The sequence below is a fragment of the Melopsittacus undulatus genome, chromosome 6 (assembly GCF_012275295.1).
Source record: "Melopsittacus undulatus isolate bMelUnd1 chromosome 6, bMelUnd1.mat.Z, whole genome shotgun sequence".
Taxonomy (NCBI): Eukaryota; Metazoa; Chordata; class Aves; order Psittaciformes; family Psittaculidae; genus Melopsittacus; species Melopsittacus undulatus.
Window position 1 is genome coordinate 71784636 of NC_047532.1, and position 23525 is coordinate 71808160.

Here is a 23525-nt window from a genome sequence, read left to right on the forward strand (position 1 = left end):
TGATAGAAACTATAAAGCTTGGCTTTGAATTTCTGAGTAGGACTATGAAAAGAACTGCTTAAGGATACTTGTGGCTGCCTTTTCTGAACACTGTGTGATTTAAAAAATCCCAAACCAACAACCAAAAATCTCCACAACCCAAAATCAACCCACTGTTACTTTTAAATCATGAGGCAGGAGACATAAGAGTAGGGGTTTTGTTTTGTTGATAGCAAAAATATTCTCTAAGCCATAGCATGTCTAGGAAAGGTAACCCATCCTTTGTAAAAAGGTTATGCATTTGTATTTAGATATTATCTAGGGTTTACTCTGTCCTGAGATTTGATAGCAATTCTGCTCTATGAGATTTGATAGATATTTTGATTATACAGGTTGGATGGCTTAAAGGTAAGTATGGAAAGTGCTTATAGGATGTGTGTGTATAAAGAAGCAGCACTTATTCATAAGGCTGAATAGAGATGGGTAGAGGAGTATTCTTCTCGCTCAAGTCCAACAGCAGAAGCTCAAATTACATGCAACTTTAATTTTTCCTGTGCTGTAATATATGTAGGGAGTTTTTAGTTGAACCAGAGTGACTTTATTACAATGTGATGAGTCTACTTAAGTTGGAATCATAGAATAGTTAGGGTTGGAAAGGATCATCTAATTCCAACCCCCCTGCCATGGGCAGGGACACCTTATCATTGCTTCTTAGTGAAAGAAAGGGAAGTTCTGCTATAGTACTTCTCCCACATAACCTGAAAAGAGTACTAATGAACATATGATAAATCACATGTTAAAGTGTAATCAAATGTATTCTACATATTTCTGAATGTATTTAAGGTGATTTGGAGGGTGGGAAACAAAGCAGAAGATAGTAAGGCTCAGGATAGAGACTTCACACTTAATTTTACTTTGGATGCAAACTTTTAGATCTTACACTATGACAGCATTGCTCTTTACTAAGGTTTTTAAACCTAGTGTAATTAAAAATTCTTAATTTTTAAATTTAAAACCTTAAAACCTTTAAAAACAGGTTTTTAAAACCTGTATAATTTTTTTTTTGTATTGATAGCTAGGAAAAATATTTGTAAAGATAGAAATATTCTGAAATGCTCTTGGTGTTCAGTGCTTCAGCTACCTCTATATTTGCCAGAATGGTTTTGAAGAGAATGGCACTAATCTGTCTTCATATTCTTTAAATATAGAAACTTGCCAAAGGCTTCTTGATGTGGTGGGTAGCCAGAAGATTAAGAGAAAGGAGATTTCTTCCTCATACTTATAGTAAAGCAAGAACTGCATAGAGGAAGTTGTATCTGACTTCAACAGAATACAGAAAGTTTTCTTTTAAGGCATGCAGGAGTGATGGTATTTAAGAGTTAGGGGTGAGCATAATAAGCCTGTTTAAACTTGCTCCTAATAATGACATGCTGAAGTTTCCTTTTTCTGTTACTGTTCCTAAATGAAAAAGATGGCTTCTGCTGGCTGTATAGAAATGATTTCTGCCAATTAAATACACCTCCAGAACACAGATCTCAATTTTTCCCAATGATACTCGAATTTTCAATGATTACCTAGTTCATCGGTCTGCGTGCTTGAAAATCAAATGTGAGAAATGAGAGTTCAAGCTAAATTGCTTCACATCTTATTTTTAAATAGGCTCTTCAAGTGTGTTATGTGAAGATAGAATTTTAATTGACTAAACATTCAGATGGAAGCATATGCATTTTGCAAGGTAATTTATAGCCATGTATCTGGTCACTGTTACAGCAACTCCATAATGCATAGTTTCTTTTCAGGAACTCATGCTACAGTGACTTATATTAATTAAGAGCATAATAATAATAAAGTAGTGCGTGCTTGTAAATGAGTCATGCAACCTTATGGAAGCTTTGCTTTATTTTGTAATATATTTTTTTTTTTATGTTATGTTCTGTTTTGCAACCAAAAAGCAGAAAATAAAACTACTGTATTTAGTAAAGTTAGCGCTTACATGTGCAAACAAAGTTAGCTGGGCACCTGCTGAACCATCTGTTAGTTGCCCTCAGTGCAGGAAAAGCATGCTGTAATTATGTGTAATCTATCATCAGCCAAATATTATTAGAATGGTTATGTCAGCCTCAGAGATGTTACTAAGATTTTTAAGCAGTGTTGGAGGAAAACAAATACAGTTCTGTGAAGCAAAGCAAGGACTTGTTTCTTTCAGAAGTAAACGGCTGTAGAACTACATTTGGAGTGCTTTATATAAGAGACATCTTTTCAACATAGCCAAGGCAAACAGTGTTGCTGTGGTTAAAATATTTGGCTGGTGCCTGGACATCCGGATTGGTATTGTGGATTTTGTCAAACATTTTAGGGCTTAAGGAAAATATCTAAAAGTAGTTCTTTTGCTGAAGAAGTCAGTCTTTAGTTATCAAACACTCTTTTGACTATGAACTTGTTAACTTTATATATACTAAATTGCTAAAATTTTGTGTTTTAAGGAGCAAAAAAATCACAACTTATAACTTTGAATATTTTGAGTATTGTTTTTTTTTAAACCAGTTTTGATCTTGGCTGTTTTTTTTTCTTGGAGGGGGGAGAGGGGGTACCAGCCTATCAAGACTTCATTTAAAGTTTTTTGTGGTTAGATAAGTACTCCTGGCATATTCCTTAGGCAGGTGAAATCTAAAGACCAATTTAAAGAAGTAATGACTTGTACCTAAAACTGGATAAGTAACTTTTCTTATACTTTTCATTACTTACAATTTGACAAATATCAGTTAATTTTTGTAGTCCAAGATTATTTGGAATAAACTTACATCCCAATTTTGCAACAATATGTATTCAGCTCTTCAAATCTCCTGTTTTCTCTCTCTTTCTTGGGAAGTACAAGAGGACTTATTACCTGAGGGAAGAACACTGCATGCACTCTTGTTCTGTAAGAGTCTGGAATAAGAAACGTAGGGTCCATTTAGGTTGCTATGTGTATCATCTGATGAAACTGTACCAACAGCCAGGGAATAAGAAAGATTATGTGAAGCAATTGTGGAAATGCATCAGTATTATCCACACATCTTCTCTTACACTCAAATCAGGCCTACCTCCACTGCTTGCTTAGGGAAAGAGAGTATGTAAATTAAAAAGAAGAGGGATTAACTTAGCATTGCATAAGGAAAAACTAATATTAAATACACTGATCTTTTTACTTTGTTCAACTGCACAGTTAAGTAGAATGAGCAGTTAAATGGATAGTCTTAATGACACTAAAGACTACCTCTGTGTATAAATCCCCTCTGTTATAGCTCCCTGTAGGCATACATATACATAACAATACAACAAATTATAACACTAACATTAGTGTAGATTTTGAATTTCGGTTCTACTGAGTCATGATGAAAGGGTTAGGTGGTGTGCAGAAGTATAAAAACAAAACCCAGTTCCTTGACAGTATAGTTACATGCTGTAAATCCTTGTTTTGTCCTGTTTGCCTTTGGCTTGTGCATTAAAGGTCAAGGAATATCATACCCTAATAGAAGCATACAGGATTGAAGACTCTTCTGTTAATCTTGTCAACTGTTTGTAGATGCAGAAAACTAAATTGCTTCATGCAAACAAAATAAGAAATAGTTGTATCTTCAGTATAACAACTGCTCTATAGATTTTAAAGTTGTATTGTTAATTAAATAAAACTTCCATCTGTGAAACCATATATATATTCTTCACAATGTATTTAATGGCACCAAAGATGTACTAAATGATTCCCCTTTAAACTTAATTTTCAGAGTACATATGGATACACTACCTAGGCATCTGTGCTTTGGGGATTTCAATGTAAGTGGTGCTGTAGGATGGCATGGCCTGTCAAGCAAGTCTGACAATCTGTGGTGAATCTCAAGTCATTTTAAGTAGCACAAGGAAGAAAGAAAATAACTTCTTCCTTCAGTCAGTAGTTAAAAAGAGCAAGTGGGGCTTTTGAATATAAATGCTTAATACAGCTTCAGTTGGATCCATCTATTGAAAGATGCAATTGCATGAAATTTTGCTTTAGCAAGGGAAAGGATAGATTTCACTTTGAATTCCAGCTAATCAACAGGCAAGAAATAAGTTAATGATGAATTAACTTGTGCAGAACTGTAATTTTAGTTTTTTGGTTTTTTATCCTCCTCCCCTATGAGGTTTGGAAAGGGTGTTTTATTACTGAGGGTATGTATTTGGCTGTGCAAAGCTGGTCAGGGATAGTCTTGAAGTCTTATAGAAAGAACCAAATTTCATTATAGCTTTGGGCTATGCTGCCTGTCTAGAAGGAGCTATACTGTTATTTGTGCCTGGATTTTTCTCATAAATCCACAAGACTTGCTTAGAAGAGAATCTCTGAAGCAATATGTATAGTGTGAGAAATGAGAGCTAAGGGTTGGAGTTGGAAGAAGAGGGAAAACCAAAGTGACTGTGCATTAAAGCATATATGACTTTATTTTAAATCCAAGTTATTAAAAGCTTCTCTTAAATCAGAGTTTGAGTAGGGATTAAGAGACGTATTAATCTTGCAATTAGCCAGTCTTTCCTAAGCATCCTTTTTTTGCATATAAGAAAATAATCACAGATCCTTTGAGAATTCTTCAGTTTGGGTAACAAAGAGTGAATTGTTGCTCATCAGTGCTAATTAGAGTCTCAGTTTGGTTTTACACATTTGGCTGTGTTGAGGTGCAGTTGCTAGAGGCACAGCATTACAGTTCTTAGTTAGCAGTCTGGAAGGACATGTTAATAGGCTTGCATAAGGTAAGCACTTCTGTTGATCTTAAGCTAGTATTCCTAATGTTAAACATTTGAACCTGGCAAATAAAACCCCTTTCAAATCATCTGTGCTTCATACTAAACATATTTCTGCAAACTTTGTAGCATAAATGCAGTTCACAATACAGTGAAGACTTTGTGCTACAGCTGGAAAAAGAGTTGGTCCAAGCCAGGCTGAGTGAAGCAGAATCCCATTGTGCCCTGAAGGAGATGCAAGATAAAGTTCTAGAGATGGAAAAGGTAAATCAAACCAGGACCCCCTATATAAAATAACACCAGCAAGAGAATACAGGTCCTTGTAATTCTTTGCATTACTGTGTTCTTAAATCTTCTCTTCTATGTTTTCATGACTTTTAAAACCTGAAGTTAACTTAGCAAAAAAACTATGAAACTGTGATCTGTCTGCACTTGGAAAGGTTTGTGAAGAGCAGATCACTTTTCTTCTGTTTCTGAAGTCCACTGCAGTGCAAAACTTGGATTCTGCTGGAGTTTTGCAGAAAAAATCAATTGCCTCAGTTTTATCTTGCAACAAGAGCAGTAGGCTCAGAGTGACCATTGAGGTGATGTGAAAATAAATAGTTTGGGAGGGGAGGAGGCAAGAGTTCAGCATTCCCAGTTCTTGCGTATTTCTCACTTTGCTCCATTATGGGCAGGGAAAGAACACCTCCACTGTTTAATATCAAAATCTCTACTGCTTTTTGTGTGCCATCCCAGCTTGTGACATACTGATGCCAGAGTTCAAGCTGTACTCAAACTGACTGTCAAATGTTTACTTGTCTTTGAAGAAAAACTTGCATGCAAAATTAAATAGAAGAAATGGAAATAAAAAACCCACTAACTGACTGAACTCAGGACACTGACCCAACATAAAGCATGGTTTTCAGGTCCTGTTGTACTGGCCTTGGAAGTTGTTTCCTCATGGAAATTTTAGAGCTGTATACTCGGCAGTGTGGCCAGAACTTACTAGGTAATTAGATTAACCCACTGGAATAAAGATTTTTCTTTTTATATCTGAGGTGCTTGATATGAGTCTGGTATGCTAACAGTCTGTTAGTTTTTACTGTACTGACCATTGATAAGAATTGGGTAGCTAACTTATTTTTCCAAGTTCAGAAAGAGACTACTTCTTCACTTAGCCTTTATCAACATGAAGATAGCATACATCAAAAACTTGAATGTGAAGCAGAAACTGGAGCAGTGAGTGAAATTCCAGTGTAGCAGATAAACACAGATGCACAGTAGTAACAGTCTGTCATAATGAACTTGGGCACATGAGAAAGTGACCTAAGTTAACTCCCTGACATTCCTACAAATACAGCTCTTTACCACTCATTTAGTGATGTGTCATGTAACCTGGGAAGATTCTGCTCTGTTACTCAAGACCTGCATGGCTATACTATCAGTGATGTGAACAGTCAGAGGCACAGCCTATTATTTCCTGTATTTGCCAATAGAATCACAGAATCCCGAGGTTTGGAAGTGACCTTGAAAGATCATCTAGTCCAACCCCCCTGCAAGAGCAGGGTAACCTAGAGTACATCACACAGGAACTTGTCCAGGCAGTCCTTGAATATCTCCAATGCAGGAGACTCCACAACCCCCCTGGGCAACCTGTTCCAGTGCTCTGTCACTCTCATAGTAAAGAAGCTCTTCCTGATGTTCACATGGAACCTCCTATGCTCCAGTTTACCCCTGTTGCCCCTTGTCCCCTCACTGGATATCACTGAAGAAAACCTAGCTCCATCATCCTGACACCCACCCTTTACATATTTGTAAACACGGATGAGGTCACCCCTCAGTCTCCTCCAAGTTAAAGAGACCCAGCTCCCTCAGCCTCTCCTCATAAGGAAGATGATTTTGAAACACTGAGATACACATAAATGGTTCTTGTGCTGTGTTCCATTAATGTTAATAATGCACTTTGCTCTTGACCCTCAAGAAGACCTGGCAACTGTCACAGCGTTACATATATACATACATACTTCATTTTGCCGAAAATTACTACTGAGAAATACAGTAGAAAGGGATGAAGCACACTTCTAGTGTTTGGTGACCAATGATGTGATGTAGGGCTATGGTAGTTAGGCAGACTGTGTCCCTTTTATTCCCCCTGGTTTTTCCCAGACTTTCATTGTTGCACTTTCATCACTGTTTTACTTTACCCTTGTCACTCCTGCCTTGTGTTTTCCTGTTTTCTGTTTAGCTTTCTTTAGTCTTTCTACTTTTTCCTTGTGTGTTTTTGTAAACATCCATGCACTTTCATCTGTAATACCTTTTCTTGACTGATTGTTGTTTATCCGTATTAATGGATGGTTCTGTTGTCAATATATCTTTTCTCCTTTACAAAGGCAGATGGCTTCCCAAAAAATAGATTTCCTCCAAGTCTAAATGAAAGTTATAACTCTAAAGGTGTAATTTTAGTTCTGAATTTCTTTAATTTTATCAAGTAGCTCAAAATCTTTCAGATTTTTTTCCATATTTTAGCTGCCATATGCGAAATAGTGTAAGTACTGCTCTGTTAGGGATACCATTCTGGGAAATCTGGAAGTCAGAATACCTAAAACTATCTTGCCAACTTTTTTTTCTGTAGTTGGCTGGTGGAAGATACTTGTATACCCTTGCTATATCCAGAAACTTAGATTTTTGAAGGCTTTTATTTTGCAGAGGATGTGTAATTAAGCAAGTTTGGCTAGTCAGAAGAGTTATTATTCCTTGTTTATAACTTTGGTGTGGGTCTTGCTAAGCACAAATCTGTTCAAATATATATTTAAGAGGGTGGTCCTTGTTGCAGAGGAACAGCTCTCTCCCTGATGAGGAAAACATTGCTAGACTACAAGAAGAACTGATTGCAGTAAAATTAAGAGAAGCAGAAGCTCTGATGGGTCTCAAAGAACTAAGGCAGCAAGTCAAAGATTTGGAGGAACACTGGCAGGTATGTGTAGCAATACACTTTGAACAATTTTTATTTTCAATGAATGATAAGCATAAGTTTGAGATGTAGAGATCAAATAGAAACTAGTGATTGCAGATCAAGCTGCTGAGGTGAGAAAATCTTTAGATGCAGCTGCCACAAGAAACTTTACTTCAAAAGTATGTTAGGAATTGGTTCCTTGTTGTTCTAGATGTCAGAGAGCCTGTGCTGCCATTTAGTTGTTCTGGTAGAAAGGCAGTACTTGAACAGTACCATTTCACTAAATATTAAAGGCTAGAAAGAGGCAAAAGTCTCAGGATATTCCTGCGATTTACTTTCTTATTGTAGTTGTGGATGACTGCCTTCAGTTTTTTGTCTGTTCTTAAAGCTAGTAAGTTTCCATGGGTTTCTAGATTTTAAGACAAACAAAAGCACTATGGTAACTTGTCCTGTGAAACTCTGAGATCTTAAATGAAATAAGGGGACTCCAGGAATGATCAGGCATTGTCAGCAATGGCATGCTGTTTTTTTCAGCGTCATCTAGCTCGTACCACTGGAAGATGGAAAGATCCTCCCAGAAAAAACACAGTGAATGAGCTACAGGATGAGTTGATGACAGTCCGATTGAGAGAAGCAGAAACTCAGGCTGAACTGAAAGAGACCAAACAAAGAATGATGGAGATGGAAACACAGGTATGTTACTGAACACTAGCATGTATGAATGGAGCTGAATGCTGGCAAATTGGTGTCAAATGATAGAGATCTGATAATCTTTATCATCTGCAGGTATAACTTTAATTCCAAAATGTGCTTTTTAATGCCTTTAGACTAGGAAGGAGAATAGTACATACAATCTAACTTATTTTAATGTCTTTTATTTAGTCTTTTCCAGGATTTCCTGAATTTCTTATTTGGATTATTTGGTAGAATCTGTAAATGTGTGAGAATCACAGTTCATTAAATTGTAACTGGTATAACAACAAAAGTGCATCTAAGGTGTCTTAAATTTCACAAACCTGATTATGCTGATAACAGTAATTCTAATTCTTCAAAGGGCAGTATTTTCTTTCTTCTGATGAAATTGCCCATGGTGGGTTATATACTGAGGTGATGAATCTGGTTATTAAACTCTGGACTCACAACAAAATAGGTGTACATTGACAGGGGGTTTTTAGCAGAAGCTTTACCTTTCATGTGCCAGAAAAGAAAAGCATGATTCATTATTGCTGAGATTTGTACAGATCAGACAAAAATAACTTGTCTGCCAAAAAAGTAACTAAGGAATAGGTTGTTAAGTAATGAAAGTGTTTTAAAATTGGTGACTTCATATCATATTAGTGAACTGTCAAGTGAATCAATAAGCATAATGTGCAGTTGATAAGGGTTTTGTAACAGGCTTTTGCGAAACCTTCCCATGAAATAGCTGCTCAATGTAGCTGTTACTTGAAGGAGTCTGTGCATTGAAAAGGCTAAACAAGCAAAAGCTGTACTTGGCAAGCTTCAGCAATCCCAGAAATTAGGAAAGCATGTAAGGGTGTGCTAGAGAGATGAGCTAACTGCAGGGAACACAGTGGCTCATTTCTGACAGTGGCACTACTTTCTTTATAGCAACCGGATAAAAGTTTTCTCTGACCTTTAAAAATTTTACTTGCAGTGTGAATACTATTTCACTATGGTAAATGTGGGCTTTTGTTACTTTTTCCCCATCTGTTTGTTTTAGTCAGTAGGGGGCATATGTATCCTGCTGTCTGGATTATATATCACAACACCTCTAGATACTTCTCATTTCAGTGTTTATGCATCGAGTCTTTGTATATATTTATGCTATTCAGCTGTCATCTGACAGAAGTGAATTGGTTTTCTTTTTAATTTATTGGTCTGTGTACAGTTTAATGTAAAAATGTTGTGACTTGTACTAATGCAGTGATCTCAATTAAGGTGCCACATTACTTTCAGGAATTCACTGGAAAGAAATGTACACATAGTATTTCTAACATACCTGATGCTTCTTTGATGTGTCAGCTTCTTCCCATAGTTGGGAGAAAAGCTCACAAAATCTTTGCTGTATCTAAGTAAGAGATTGGGAAAAACAAGTACAGGAGCTTTGCAGTAATGCTCTTACAATGAGTCATCTGTTGTTTAAGAACACTTTGAATGTCGTGGTCAAACCAAATGTCATGCAAAGTTTTCTGATTGCATTTAGAAAATTCTGAATACCTTTTCATCAAAAGTTTTTTATAGTAAGTGATCTACGAGTCATTCTTTCAGACTTCAAGGAGTTAATGTCAAAGGTCTTTCCTTAACATGCATTTTCTTTCCCTTTCTTGTCATAAATTTAAGAATCAGATCAATAGTAACCACTTAAGAAGGGCAGAGCAAGAGGTTACCAACCTACAAGGGAAGGTACAGTATCTTTCTGCACAGAACAAAGGACTGCTTGCTCAGCTGAATGAAGCAAAACGTAGACAGGCAGAGATTGAATGCAAGGTAAACAATATTTATTCACAATGTTGACTATTTGTGTGCTAATGTATATGTACTTTTTAGTCTTGTCTGCTGTTGTTGGATAGAATTGTCTTCATAGAGTAGAGATCACAAACCCAAAACTTCTCTTAACTCATTCAACAATATCGTATTGAATTTACTGTCTCACAAAAATCACTTGAGGTTTTGACAGAGCTACTTCTTTGTGGTCCCAGAAAGATAGGTTTTAAAGTGAGGTTCTACTCAGAAGAGTGTCTGTGTATAACTTATAAAAAGGCACTTTTCCCCAGCAGATTCTGGTAACTGTGGACTCTGATTGTCTTTACTGACAGAAGAGGTTTGTTACTTCAACACTGACTGTTACTGCAGAATTAGTTTAGCTTCAGAGAAAGGGAGTACAAGTAGTATTTGAATGGAGAAGTCTACAGGAGGGAGTGTTACACTACTCATTGCCTAATAGTAACTGGACTTTAAGGGGAGAGCCGAAAAGCACTGGGCAAAAGCTGGTTTTACTACTGCCAATGCACAAAAGAGCCCACTCTGGTGTTTGAATCTCAGATTTAATTATTTTTTGTAACTAAATCCATAACCATTTACTAATAACTTACGTCTTTAACTTGTGCACACATAATGTAGACAGGAAATAAAAGATAAGTCTTAAGCTTTTTGTCTCTTGGTTGAAAATATTCCTGAAATTGCTACTGAATTTACAAGTATTAGTTAACAAATCACTATAGTTAAAATATTTGCTAGAGACATTAAAACAACTTTATACTTACATCGAAAAGATGTGTGATTAGTCTTTTATGAAATTAGCTAGTGCTGAACAATCAGTAATTTCTAAAGAAGATACTTGTATGTTAAACAGTACTGTAGTATGAAATGAACAATTAGAATACTATTTATTAAACTGGTTGTCAGTTGGCAACTTGAGAGCAGATGTTATATAATTTGCTGTTCATAATCACATCTTAGTTTTGTCTTTAATGATAACAAAACTTTTGTATGTGCACTACTTGTTCCTACTCTTATCCATGCAGAACACTGTTATTGGTTGAATGTTTGTTTCTCAGTTCTATCCAATATACATACATTCTGCTTGTAACACACGTATATGCCCCAAAGACTACATTAGCTGCTATTCCATCAAAGTTTTCTGTGGGCAGTATAAATCAAGACCATAGCTTGAGTGGTTTATCACTGTCACCTAGCATGAAGATGAAATGACAGTCTTATTAATTCCCATAGATTTGCTATAGTATCACACTTCTGATTTTTTTTTGTTGTTCAGTTCAATTTTTAAGAAACTTAAGAACATTAAATAACTGAGATGTACTCGGGTATTCCAGTTTTCGTTAGGTTTTCATTTTCCTTGCTGTCTTGCCAGATCCATTTGTTTTCAGTGGAACCTGAATTTAAAGCATTTAAATTCTGAGTCTTCAAACTCCACATCTTGTTTAGGAAACAAGAAACTGAATTTTAACTAGAAGAAATAATTTCTGATGGCTGGTTTATGTTTACAATAATCACTGGTTTCCTAAGTGCCTTATTTAAAAAAAAAATGAGATTATTCCTTTTGATTTTTTTCTCCATTATTTCACTGCCTTGCTGACATGTTTTTTCATATAACACATAACCTTTATTGCTTTTTGATACTGAAGGCACTCACTAATTAAGAGATGAAGAGGATGTAGTCAGTATTCAGAAGTTTTAATGTTGATTAAAAAGAGTAATACGTCTTTAAGCTGACTAATGACTAATCTCACTGAGATAATTTGCTTGGAAAGTTATGTCCTACCATGGCTTAGAGAAAAGTGTGATAGTAGTAGACAGAGCACCAGCCATATTCTTCAGAGATTTTCCTAAAGTAGTAGTGGTCAATAGCTGGTGAAGTAGTGATACTGACTTACACTAACATTAGATCCTGAAACTTGTTTTGCAGTCACCAACAGGAAAAAGAATACAGTTGAAATTGTTTTCCAAGTGGATGCTTATGATATAAAAAGACATATTACCAATTTACGTATAAATTACCTAGAGCTCTAGTGTTTAGCTGTGAGCCAGACTGTGACTTCTTGGGATGAGGCTTAGTATAAGACCATATAGACTCTTGTACTGTATAAATAAATGCACAAGTATTTTCTGCCAACTGCATTGAAAAATGCTCAAACTTAACTTGATGGAAGCTACCTTTCTTCAGTGTAGTTTCCTTTCATGTTCCAATTTCCCACTATCCCTGACATTTGTTGTGAACTGTCACTGTGATTTGACTCTCTTTTATACAGCCAATTCAGTAATGTACAGATTTAATAAGAATGCTGTCATCAAAAAAATTAAGCCATGTTTACAAGTTTACATGTTCTCTTGCTCCTTAAATAGGACATAACTTTGTATTGAGTTTCCTCTTGCTGTTTCAAACTTACAAAAAACTTTTCAATTTCAAACTCTATGATATACAGTCAAGTGAAAAATTAAAGGAAATAAAAAACCATTGCCCTTTGGCAGTTGATTTGTAAGGATTGTCATTCTGTCATTGCACATTCAAACTACTGAAATCATGCCTTTTAGCTTAATCTAACATTCATGCTAAGTGCTTTCACTTATTCTTTTTTCTGAAGAGACTATTTTAGATTCTTATTTCTGAAGAGACTATTCCTGTACCACAATAAAAGAAGGAAATTCTTGCTTGGGATTGTTTAAGGTTGTTTCACTGTGTCAGGAAAATGAGATTTTAATGTTGAAGTGAATTGAAATTAAAAAATAGAAGCTGATGTTTAATATGGAGAGAGAAACATTCTTATCAAGGCCAAACCATTACTGTTTTGGGTGGTTTTTTTGTACTAATTTGGTGTACAAGGAACCAGTATCCTATGGCTGCTGTGTAAGGCATATGTTAAAAATGTGAAGGCTAGCTTCCAGCAGTAACAGCAGACTTGTCATACCTACAGTCCTTCCAGAAGTAAATTCAGTGTCTATAACTTTGCTAAATAGTGTTGCTACCAACTTAGATTTGGCTTGCAATACAGATAATAGCAGGTAGGTTGAATTTAAAAGGCAGTACTGCCAAGTAAACAACTGAAATAAAGCTATTTCATGTTACTTATACAACAACTTTGTATTCGAAACTGATGATGAAAGTTCCAGTAGTCTTTCAGGTGATGTTTTGGAGCAATACGGACAAATGTTAAGTTTTTGTAGCACCAAATATTTTACGACTTCCACCTTGCATGCTAAATCTAGCAAGTTTGTTATTCCCTGACTCCATTAGAAACTGGTGGTTGATTTTTCTTCCTATTGTTTCAAAGAATCTGGAATCATGGTCTAGTTTTATTTCTGTCACTACATCTTTGCTAGATAGCAATATTTCGACTTGAAGAGGTGTATCATAAAAGGATCTATAAGGATTTTTCAAATCCACAGTTGTTTTTTCTATGCAGAACTGGTACATTAATTGTGCAGCTTGTGTTTTTCTTTAAAGGATAGCTTAAAATACATATGTAGAAATTAATATATTTGAAGCAGTTGCATCTCATACTACCTGTATGGCAGCTCTGTCACTGCTGTGTACTGTTATAGTTTTCCCCTTTTACCTGATGACTGCTTCTACAGCAAGGACTTAATTTCACATTGTTTCTTGAAACACCGCACTGAGTTTTCTAATCAGTTTTGCTAAAGAATTTACAACATAAGACTTGTGCCTCCACCCCAGTCTTGTCTTTCCTACCATATCAACTTTTGTGGTAGTTATTGAGAACATGTTCTGTTTCAGAGATAAAGCATTGCTGTCATCTAGAGTGACACTATTGACTCACTTCAGATATCAAAGTCAAACCAAGCCAGTCTGTCCTTCAGCTTTCAGTTAGATACATGCAATCCTGTGGACTCGTGGTTTTGACTTCATTCAAGCAATTGTGCAGCAGAATTTAGCAATAGTAGGTTAGCACATGATGGGTTCCTCTGAAATGGACTCCAGTGATTACAAATGCTGTTGATTGGATTATGTAGATGATGTGCCTTCACTGAAGGAATCTTTGGTTTTAAATGAACAGCATGTTTTCAAGTAGCTACTATAGATGAGCTTGGCATGTTCAGTTTAGTCTCAACCAAATTGTCTAATGAAGGGTGGCTAAGTACCATTAGTTTGAAGCACATATTAAAATAACTGAAATACTGAAATACATATTAAAATAACTGAAAACTGTACAATAACTACAGTTTGCACAGTTACACCAGTCTGCCAGAAAAGTGTGTGCACCTGGGCCTAGTCTGTTTCTTCCTCAGAGTTACTTGTGTTCCATCCGAAAGTATTCCTCAGTCACTGTCTGTCACTGTTTTCTCTCTGTGATTGTTTTATGCTCTGAAGTCTTGTGGACTTGTCTCGTAAAACAGATACAAGGAAATTTCCTTCTCTGTTGTCAAAATACAACTTGTCTCTCATAACTGACAGGTGAAACTTATATCAGGAGTCTGATTGTAGGTTACAGGCAATAGGATTTTATTCTAAACTGTCTTGCAAATATTTATTGTATAGCGTGACTAAGATACCTAGACTTAGACACTATTGAAAACGTGTGTGCTCCTGGGTTTGGTTTTGGGGTTGTTTTTTTAATAAAGAGAGTGATGAAATAAGTAACTTGTGTAGTTTTGCTTATGTATAAAGTCAGAATGGGTTTTTATACGTTGATACTTTTTCTCAATTTACAATCAACATTTCTGGAGCACAAGAAAGCTGTTTTATGGTCCTATAACAGCATGTTTTCAAAACTACACAGATTTTTTTTATCTATATTATTATGATTTGGAATTTATATTAGATGATCACACAATTCTTTGGGTTAAAATGAAATTAGGGTTCTCTAGAGTATGCCTTGTCAATTGGTATGATAGTTCATACAGTATTATATTCAGTTTTCTTTATTGACATGAGTTTGGGTAAAAGCACTGCATGGTCTTTAATTAACTGAAACTGATATTATTTGTTAGCTTCAATCTACTATTTCTTTCAGAGTAAAGAAGAAGTGATGGCAGTCCGGCTCCGTGAGGCAGACCGCATTGCAGCTGTGGCTGAGCTCCAACAGCATATTGCTGAACTAGAAATCCAGGTAACAGCTGATGGCCTTAAATGTGAAACCTGATGCTGATTACTTTTTGTACTTACTGGGTTTCTTTTCTTCCCCTTTATTTCCATATTAACTTATTCTGAATGCAATGCTCTGCTTTGCTGGTTGGGGTAATGCTATCTTCCTTAGTGGGCCTCCTTTATAATCAAAGGCCTGAAATCTGTCTTAGGGACAGATTTGTAAGTTTTAATAATTTCTTCTGTGCAAGTGCTGTGCTACAGGCAATGGACTGGGAAACTGACTTGTGTATTTCTGTTTGTCCTGTGATTGGTAATTTTTACTGATAAATAGATGAGATTAAAAACATTCTCTGCCTGCCTCAAAAATGAAAGAATGCACACATCTTGATTCCAGCAACAGTTCTTTTCTGTGCTTACTCCTCTTCTGCTATGACCAGTATTGGAAGATTTGTTGTAAAACTCTTACTCCCTTTGTGTAAATCTTGAAACTACATATGTGATTTACTGCTGTCATATCACTGTAGGATCTAAAGATGCATCCTTTGGCCTCCGTGCTATTCCTTGTGCTTTCAGTTCCTTTTGGAGCTTTCACTGCCCCTTGATGAGAACCAGACATGACTGTTTATATTTTCTTGGCTTTGAGAAATCATGATGCCTTACTAGTCTGTCCTTCCTATACTCATATACTGTTGTCCTGTCTGAATTCTGCTGTGCCTATCTTCAAAGGTTTTCTTGGTTATTATTCCCAAGTGAGTAGCTATTACTCTAGTTTACTTTTATTTTTAACTGGTATTACTGGTGTTGCTGGTGTCTTTCTTCCCTCTCAAATCTTCCCTTCAAGGCGATGATTTTACTGTGTTGTTACAAAGACTTCTTTTCCTGTGATTTCTCAACTACTTACATCTTTTGCATCTCTTCATATATGGAATGTACAAATAAATATAATGGAGCTTACAAAAAGAATTTTCACTTTGAATATTTTTCTTCTAGTGCAGCAGGCACTAAATTGAGATAAAAGAATCATGTCTTTTAATCACATAATGCTGTGATCAGTGCATTAGAAATACTTATCTAAGTACAGTAAGTATTACATATGAATCATCATCTAGTAAGATAAGAGAGTAGCTGAGTTTAGGTCAGTCTTCTACTCATGTGTTAGAATTTTACTGAAAAACAAAAACAACCAAAAACACATCAAACAAAAAACCCAACAAAGAAAAAGGTTTAAAGGTTACTTTGAACAATATGATTTTGTAGGCAAGGAGCCAGTGCCCATTTTGCATTATTTTACTTTAGCAATGACTTAGATGCTATCCTGCTTCCACTGTTTGACTGATATGGGTCTCCCAAAAAATACTCTAGTCTTGATTTTATGAAATTAAGAAATAGTTAATGCCATGATGAGCATAATGTTTTTTCTGGTAGCTGTTGCCCAATTAGAATTGTGTTCATTTGTTAATGTAAATACATCTGACTGGGTTTTCTGTTTGACTGATCAAATCATCAGTGCTCGATCATTTTTGAGCTCTCTCCTGTTCTTTTACCGTATGTCTACTTAAGCTATGGGTGCCAGAATTCCATGCAACTTTTTATAATACCTAGTCATAAGGCAGATAAGGAAGTGTGGGAATGTAATCTATTTCATTACTCAGGCTAATACATCCAAATATTATGCTGCCCCTCTTTTGTCATGATACTGCGTTGTCTCGTGTTTAGTTGTTCTGCATCATCCCTCCCTTGTTTTCACAATTACTGCTTTCATGATGCAATCTTTAGTTATGTTTTTTTCCATTTTTCACATGTTCTAGATGGCCTTGGGGTTTTTTTTTTGTTGTTCTCTTGTTTGATTTCTAGATCTGCAGTCTCTTGGTAAGTTTCCTTATTTTCTGTGTAAATGAGAATGGCTGTGCTTTCTTTGTACACAGTATGAAGTCATTCTGTGGCTGTGGTTCATGTTTCTAATTTAATGAGTTTGCTCTGGTAGGCTTTTGGTGAACTATTTATCTGAAACTTGTACTAGCCTGAAATACAACTTGTTCAGTTGTGAAATACAGATTTTGGTTGTTAACCACATAAAGACATTTAAAACAAAAGTTCCTCTAACATCAATTTACTTCTTTTTGCCATTCTAGGTGTGAGTTGAAATGCTTTTATCTGGCTGTGACAATTAGTTGGGGTTTTCTTTTCTGTTGTTTGTTTGGGTTTTTTGTTGGGTTTTTTGTTGGGTTTTTTTTTTAAGATTCTGTAAGCAAACAGATGATTTTGACCAGTGTGTGTTTTGTCAGCAAATGTAAAACTTATGACCGGAACTTCCTTTTTTTGGTACTCATGCTCAAAGGCCTCTGAAACACCTGCACCAAGAAAGGTAATCATGCAGTTGGATGGCTGTAACTCCCAAAGCTTGTAAAATATAAACCAAAACCTGCTTTTTAAGGAAGTTGAAAATCTAAATAGCTTCTTCCTCACTGGAGAAAGAGCATTCTCTTCCATTCAGCTTGTCACTGGAATTGCTGTGACTTGATGTTGGAAGAAGAGGGCCTTTTAATCTTGATTTGCCTTAATGACTTGAAATGCAATATTTAATACCATAAATACATTTAGCTAGTCTTGGAGCGTAGGTGTCGGTGTCATAGTAATAGTACTTTTAACACAGAGAATCACAAACAAGTCTGCTGGTCATATTGTTTCAAAGCTGATAAAGATGAAGGAAGTCAACTCACCACATAACCTTCCTTTTTTTGAGGGGGATGGTGCTTTTCTAAGAAGCTCTAGGGATTTAGTGCCAGTCCACATGGTCCATAGCAATGCTTAACCTAAACTGTGTAGTTTTCTTTTAACTGTTCATGTAGGTGCAAGACACTGGTGTTAAATTTGTAATGCAGAGTATCACTACTCCCACATAAGAACTGATCTGACATTACATGCACAAATGCTAGATTTAAATCACAGTTTCTGGGCCACTTGTAGGTTTGGTTAGTAATAATGACAAAGAGGGAGAAGGAGATGGAACTCATCATTTAACAGCAGATGTAACTATGCAACAAGATGCCAGTTCATTGTGATGTTAGGAAGTTATTTTGTATATATTCTGAATGTCATCTTGGTCAGGCATTCAGTTCCTGATCCTATGCTTTTAAACTTCTGTGTAAGCATATTGAAGTGCAAGGGAATAGTCCAATACATGATGGGTATTATGTAAGTCATTCCTAAGCAAAAATAACAAAAAAAATAAACTGAAGTTTAACTTGGGTTGCATATAACTAAGCCCCAGAAGCAATAAAGAAAAAATCCTAACATTATGTATAAAGTGTACTTTGTCAGCCTTTTCCTCCTCTATCCTCTCCTTGTTTTTCTCTTACTTGTCAGTTCAGCTTATAAAACCCTTGGGGAGCAAATGTGACTTGGAAGTATTAGGAGGATGAAAGCAAGACATTTCAGCAAATTATTAGTTATCCATAGCTTAAAATTATCTATGGCTGGTTTGAGCTGGAGAAGTACTGAGCACACTTGTGATACAGGAAACCCCGCTCAGGTCTGACTAATCTTAAAGCAAAAACTAGCTGTAAGAATTCATTCTCCTCTTGGTTAGGTGGATCTGTACAGGGGGTAACATCACTTCCTCCTGATGTGTTTCCTGGCAGATTCAGAGAACTTTGTCACATTTACCCTATCTCTAACCATGTCAAAGCTGTTTTGAGAATAACTGTAAAGGAAATCCATGATTGTGCTAGTCGTCTCCCCCACAGTTTAAACTTTTAGCACTGTTTCCATAGAATGAAGCCTTTCTGTGACCTCTGTTTAATAACTTTTCCAAGTACTGACTGTTGAGTAAAGAAATTGTTTCCATCTTTTCAAATTACAGGAAACTTTTTTTTTCTCTTATCAATAGTGGTGTGTGATGTTAGTGATGTTTTTTGAAAGTCTATAATGAGTCACTGTAAAGTCACTGAAAGGACAATAGTTACCACATTTACCCTTTTGAATAGACTTCATTTACATTTTTAATAGAGTGTCTTTTGCCACAGAGTAAGAGTTTAAAAGCCTCCCCTGAAAAGAGGCTGAGGCAATATTGTTGCCAAATAAATATTTCTAAGTCAGAAAGATCAAAGCAAGGGTGTTAAGGAAATGCCCAACCCTCTAGACATTTTTAGTAAAGATGATACACAGTTACCTGAGGAACAGCAACTGACTGGTGTGCCTGGATTTTGGCTGCCTAAAGCATTGGGTTTTTTTCTCTGTGTTAAGTTCACAGTTATTAAAGTGAAAATAACCCTATATTTTTTATTATAATTTAAAATAGCTGATTTTCTTGTTGAGGTGTGTGTCTTTTCCTACTCTGATCTGATCATCAAGAGTGTTACAGAAAACTTTGTGCTTGTGTTCCTCTTGGGATGAAACACCTGCAACTGAAGTTTGATTACATTGATCTTCCGTACCTTACATTTAAATGTCAGTTGAGCTTAGTGCCTCCAGCATGTTCCAGAAGGTTTCCAGTGACATGGTTATTTATGTTATTTAAACTTTATGACTACTGTGCTTGATTTTTAGGGGATATTATACACTAACGGTTCAGGAATTTAAGATCAGCATTCTTTGAAGCAGTCTGTCCCTGCATTCTTGTGTTGCCAGATGTGTATCCTGGTCCTATGCTGCTTGAGCTCCGCATGCTCAGTAGTTCTCAGTAGGCATTAGGTGTGTTTCTTGAAACTAGCTGCTGCTGCTTTTTGAAGGTACAGAGAAAGTGTTTTTCTCTTTGAAAACCAGACAAATGAAGATTTAAGCATGATGACAACCATGAATCTCAACTGATACTTCCTGTTGGGCAGGGGCAGGATTTTTCTTCATGCTAAGAAGCAAATTTTGGGGGAACAGATTTTCTTCTCAGGAGCTCTTGGTGTAACTTTTGGTATGCATGCAAGTACAGTCACTTTGTACTTCAGAGCAGGATGAGAGAGGTGAGAGCTCCCAAAACTGAAGGGGCCTAAGTGAGTTCTGTTTTAGCGCCTGTTTTTTGATCTGTGGGGCTCACTTCCTGCTTCACTGCCCATTCTACTGCCTCTGAGGCAGGAGGTTGGGTGGTGTATTGGCTTTCTACACTGCTAACAAGTACCTTTCCTTTGAGCAAAGGTGATACCTGACCGTTAAGGTGTTTGCTTGCCTGGTAGAAGGTTTTCTAACCCTCTTAGTGCTGGTAGAGTTGGTCTGTTGGAAGAAACCCTAAGACTGGAGAGAGCTATTAATCTTCAAAAGCAGAAACATCAAGATGGTGGATCTTTAATTACAGTGTAACACCAACTGGCATTACTTTCTAAAAACCCTTCTGTGAAGAGGATACTGCAGTGGGGCCAGGATGCAGAAGCAGGGAAGTGCATGTAGGGATTAATTCAAATATGACTGCAGGGGTCTTTAAACAAAATCTCTAGATCACAGAATTGTCTAGCTTTCATTATTTTACTTTTCTGAAAATATACTTTGCTTATTGATATGTTGTCTTTTTCACTGTACGTTGACTTTAAACTCAAAATGATTATTATTTGCCTTGAGATCAGCTATTCTGTGTCACTGTGACCTCTCCAAATGCCACAGATTTTCTATAATAGTGCTCCCTGTCAAAAAAAAAACACAATAAAACCCAAAAAGCAACCCACATTCTATGTGTATAAAATTAGGTTAAAAGTACATAAATAACAAACCAAACATGGAGAGAGATCACCAACTCTTTATGCTGCTTTCTTTTAAAAGGTGTGATGTTCATTCCTTAAAGACTTGTAAGTGGAGTCTTAACATTCACTTCTGACCTAGTACCGTTGACCTGAGTACAAAACAGAAGTACAAAACTTATTAAGCACAGTATGAAACCAATGTAGAGTGAAATGCCTGGTTCCTACTAAAGTGAATGCTACAAGAGGAAGCATTCAGCTAAATTCAAGCTACATGAAAGAAATTTTACTTATCTTATGTTTGTGGACCTGTCTGGTACCTTACAATATGGAAGATATAGTAAGGAAGAATGGAAAACACTCATCTCCAGAGAAGCAAATAAATGATAAAGAGCTAGTAGTTATTCCTGGAAGATTATTATCTTCAGTTACCCTGCAGTACATCAACTAACTAAATAAATGGAACAGCCATATCCTGCAGATAGCAGGCTGAAGATGCAATCAGCAAGAATACATCAGTGTTATTGTCTAAGGTCCTTTCTTTTGCTTCACTTCTATTCAGTGCCTGTTGTATATTTACTTCCCAGTTTCTGTCCCACTTCAATGTCACTACCTAGCTAATTCCCTGTCCCTCTATTTCTTGGTGACGTTTAATTGATGTTACCAAACAAATAGTAACACTGATATTAATGTCAGTTGCTTCATGACTAGATCAGTCTCAAGAGTTAGAAATTGTATCTATGTAATATGGTATTTTGATTAAAAACACTAGGAAATGATAATCAGTAATAGGCAATGTGCTGTATAATCTAGGGTAAATTGAGAAGCAAGTCTAGAATTACAGAACTCTTGATAGAAAGTGTTATGTCTTTGTGACAGATACCACCAGATAGTAGGGAATGCTGTTTCATACTGCTTGTCATGTTAGAAGGAAATGCCATGTTGAAGTTTTTCCTGCTGGCAATTTTTCTATTGACTTCTGTCAAGCTGCCCTTGTGAAAAACTAGTGTTGCTGGCACAACTAAGTTACTCATGTTAAAATTTGTCTTTGATTAACAGAAGCTAAAAGGAGCTAGAAACTAATCTGAACTTAATAAAAATACAAAATGTGACTGGAAAGTGAAACAATTTTGCAGATCATAGGACTATTTTGTACCTCTATGAAAAGAAATATATGTATTGATGAGACAGCTTAGTTTCAAAGAATGATGGGTGTCTTAAAGACGGTAACCTGACAGGTAAAACTACTTTTTTTATAAAATAAATACTTTGGTTCATTTGAAACATGTAAACTTCCAACTGGCTATTTATTTATTCTCTAAATTAGATTATTTTGGTAAGAATTAAAAAATACATAAATGCTGTAGTGTCTGACCCCTGCATGTTTTGCAGAGTTTGCTATTGTGCCTGTATGAGTGTCTTTAAATAACTACATTAATGGTATGATCAATTTGGTTTATTTAAAAGCCAGGGTAGAATTTTATATTTGCTCAGAGATGAACAGCAACTGTGAAGACAACTCTGATACCTCATCCTAAAATTTCCTATGTCATCTTTTGAATTTACCTACTGTAGACAGACCTTGTAGGTTATAGAACTTAAATAGCTTATTTACTTAGCTAGAAATACCTGATTTCTGTTTCAGCCAGACAAAAGGATCAGCTTCTGACTTCTAGTGTTTTGAGTGTTGCAAGAGGAGATCATAGCATGACTTTTTACATATGCTTGTATAAAATGCCATTGCAGGGTTCTTTTTTGTGCTAAGTGTGTTTTTTGTGATCTCTGAGCTCTGCAAAACCTGTAGTTCTGAAAGAAAAACTGAAACTTACTTGTCCTTCACTAGTAATGAGGATCTTGCAAGCCAGGCTTACGGCTTCCATTCAGCTCCAACTGACTGGAGCTACAGTCAATTCTTCTAAGAGCAAATATAACTCAAATTATTCTGCGATACCTGCATTAACTTTACAGTGTTACTTATGGGATAAAAAGTAACAATAAACCCACTTAAATATAATGGAGTATAACTCCCAAGTATGGTATACTCTGTATAGTTTACAGTAGCAGCTTCTAGCTATTTGTGCAGTGCCAAGCTAAAGCTAGTAAATTATGTTCCTTCTGCTGTTAGCTTATTCTGACTTAACTTGGGAATGCCTGTTTGATGTCCTCTTGTCCTCAGTTTGAATGTAAGCTCAGCTATTTATTACAGTGTCATTTCAAAAGCGCTGTGATGCCTACCTTCTATTTATGGTAAATCCTTGCTTTATTCTTACTTTTTGGTACTATAATATATGGTTACATAGTAATCTGGAGCCATAGAACAAGGGGCTTAAATTGAAAGTCAGGGTTTCAAACAGAGGACAAGGATTTAGACATGCATTTCTCCTACATGTTCTTGCTATCACAAGAGATGAGGTTGTTCTCATTGTCTGGGATCTTAATCTATGACAGCAACGAAACTTGTTCTATCTACGGATGTAAACAGCATGATTTTTAGTCTCCAGGTTGTGTTGCTTCTGTTTTGTTTTCTCCAATGCCAGCAGTCATGGTTGCTAAGAGAGATTATTGGGGGGGGGGAAGGGGGGTGGCGGGCATTGTGTGTGTTTTACCTATTTAGGACAGGAACAATGTCATGGTTTGA

The 23525-nt window shown here is 36.1% G+C and overlaps 1 protein-coding gene across 3 annotated transcripts in view; it reads left to right on the plus strand.

Moving 5' to 3' along the window:
- Positions 1 to 23525, plus strand: part of EVI5 (ecotropic viral integration site 5) — a 78984-nt gene that overhangs the window by 31730 nt on the left and 23729 nt on the right. For 2 of the 3 annotated variants that reach the window (XM_031053092.2, XM_031053093.2), the window contains 5 exons: positions 4858 to 4992; positions 7544 to 7684; positions 8198 to 8356; positions 10004 to 10150; positions 15154 to 15249. In XM_031053092.2, the coding sequence (XP_030908952.1) occupies positions 4858 to 4992; positions 7544 to 7684; positions 8198 to 8356; positions 10004 to 10150; positions 15154 to 15249 (678 nt within the window). The remainder of the gene's footprint in view (positions 1 to 4857; positions 4993 to 7543; positions 7685 to 8197; positions 8357 to 10003; positions 10151 to 15153; positions 15250 to 23525) is intronic. The other variant, XM_031053094.2, reaches the window with a different exon arrangement.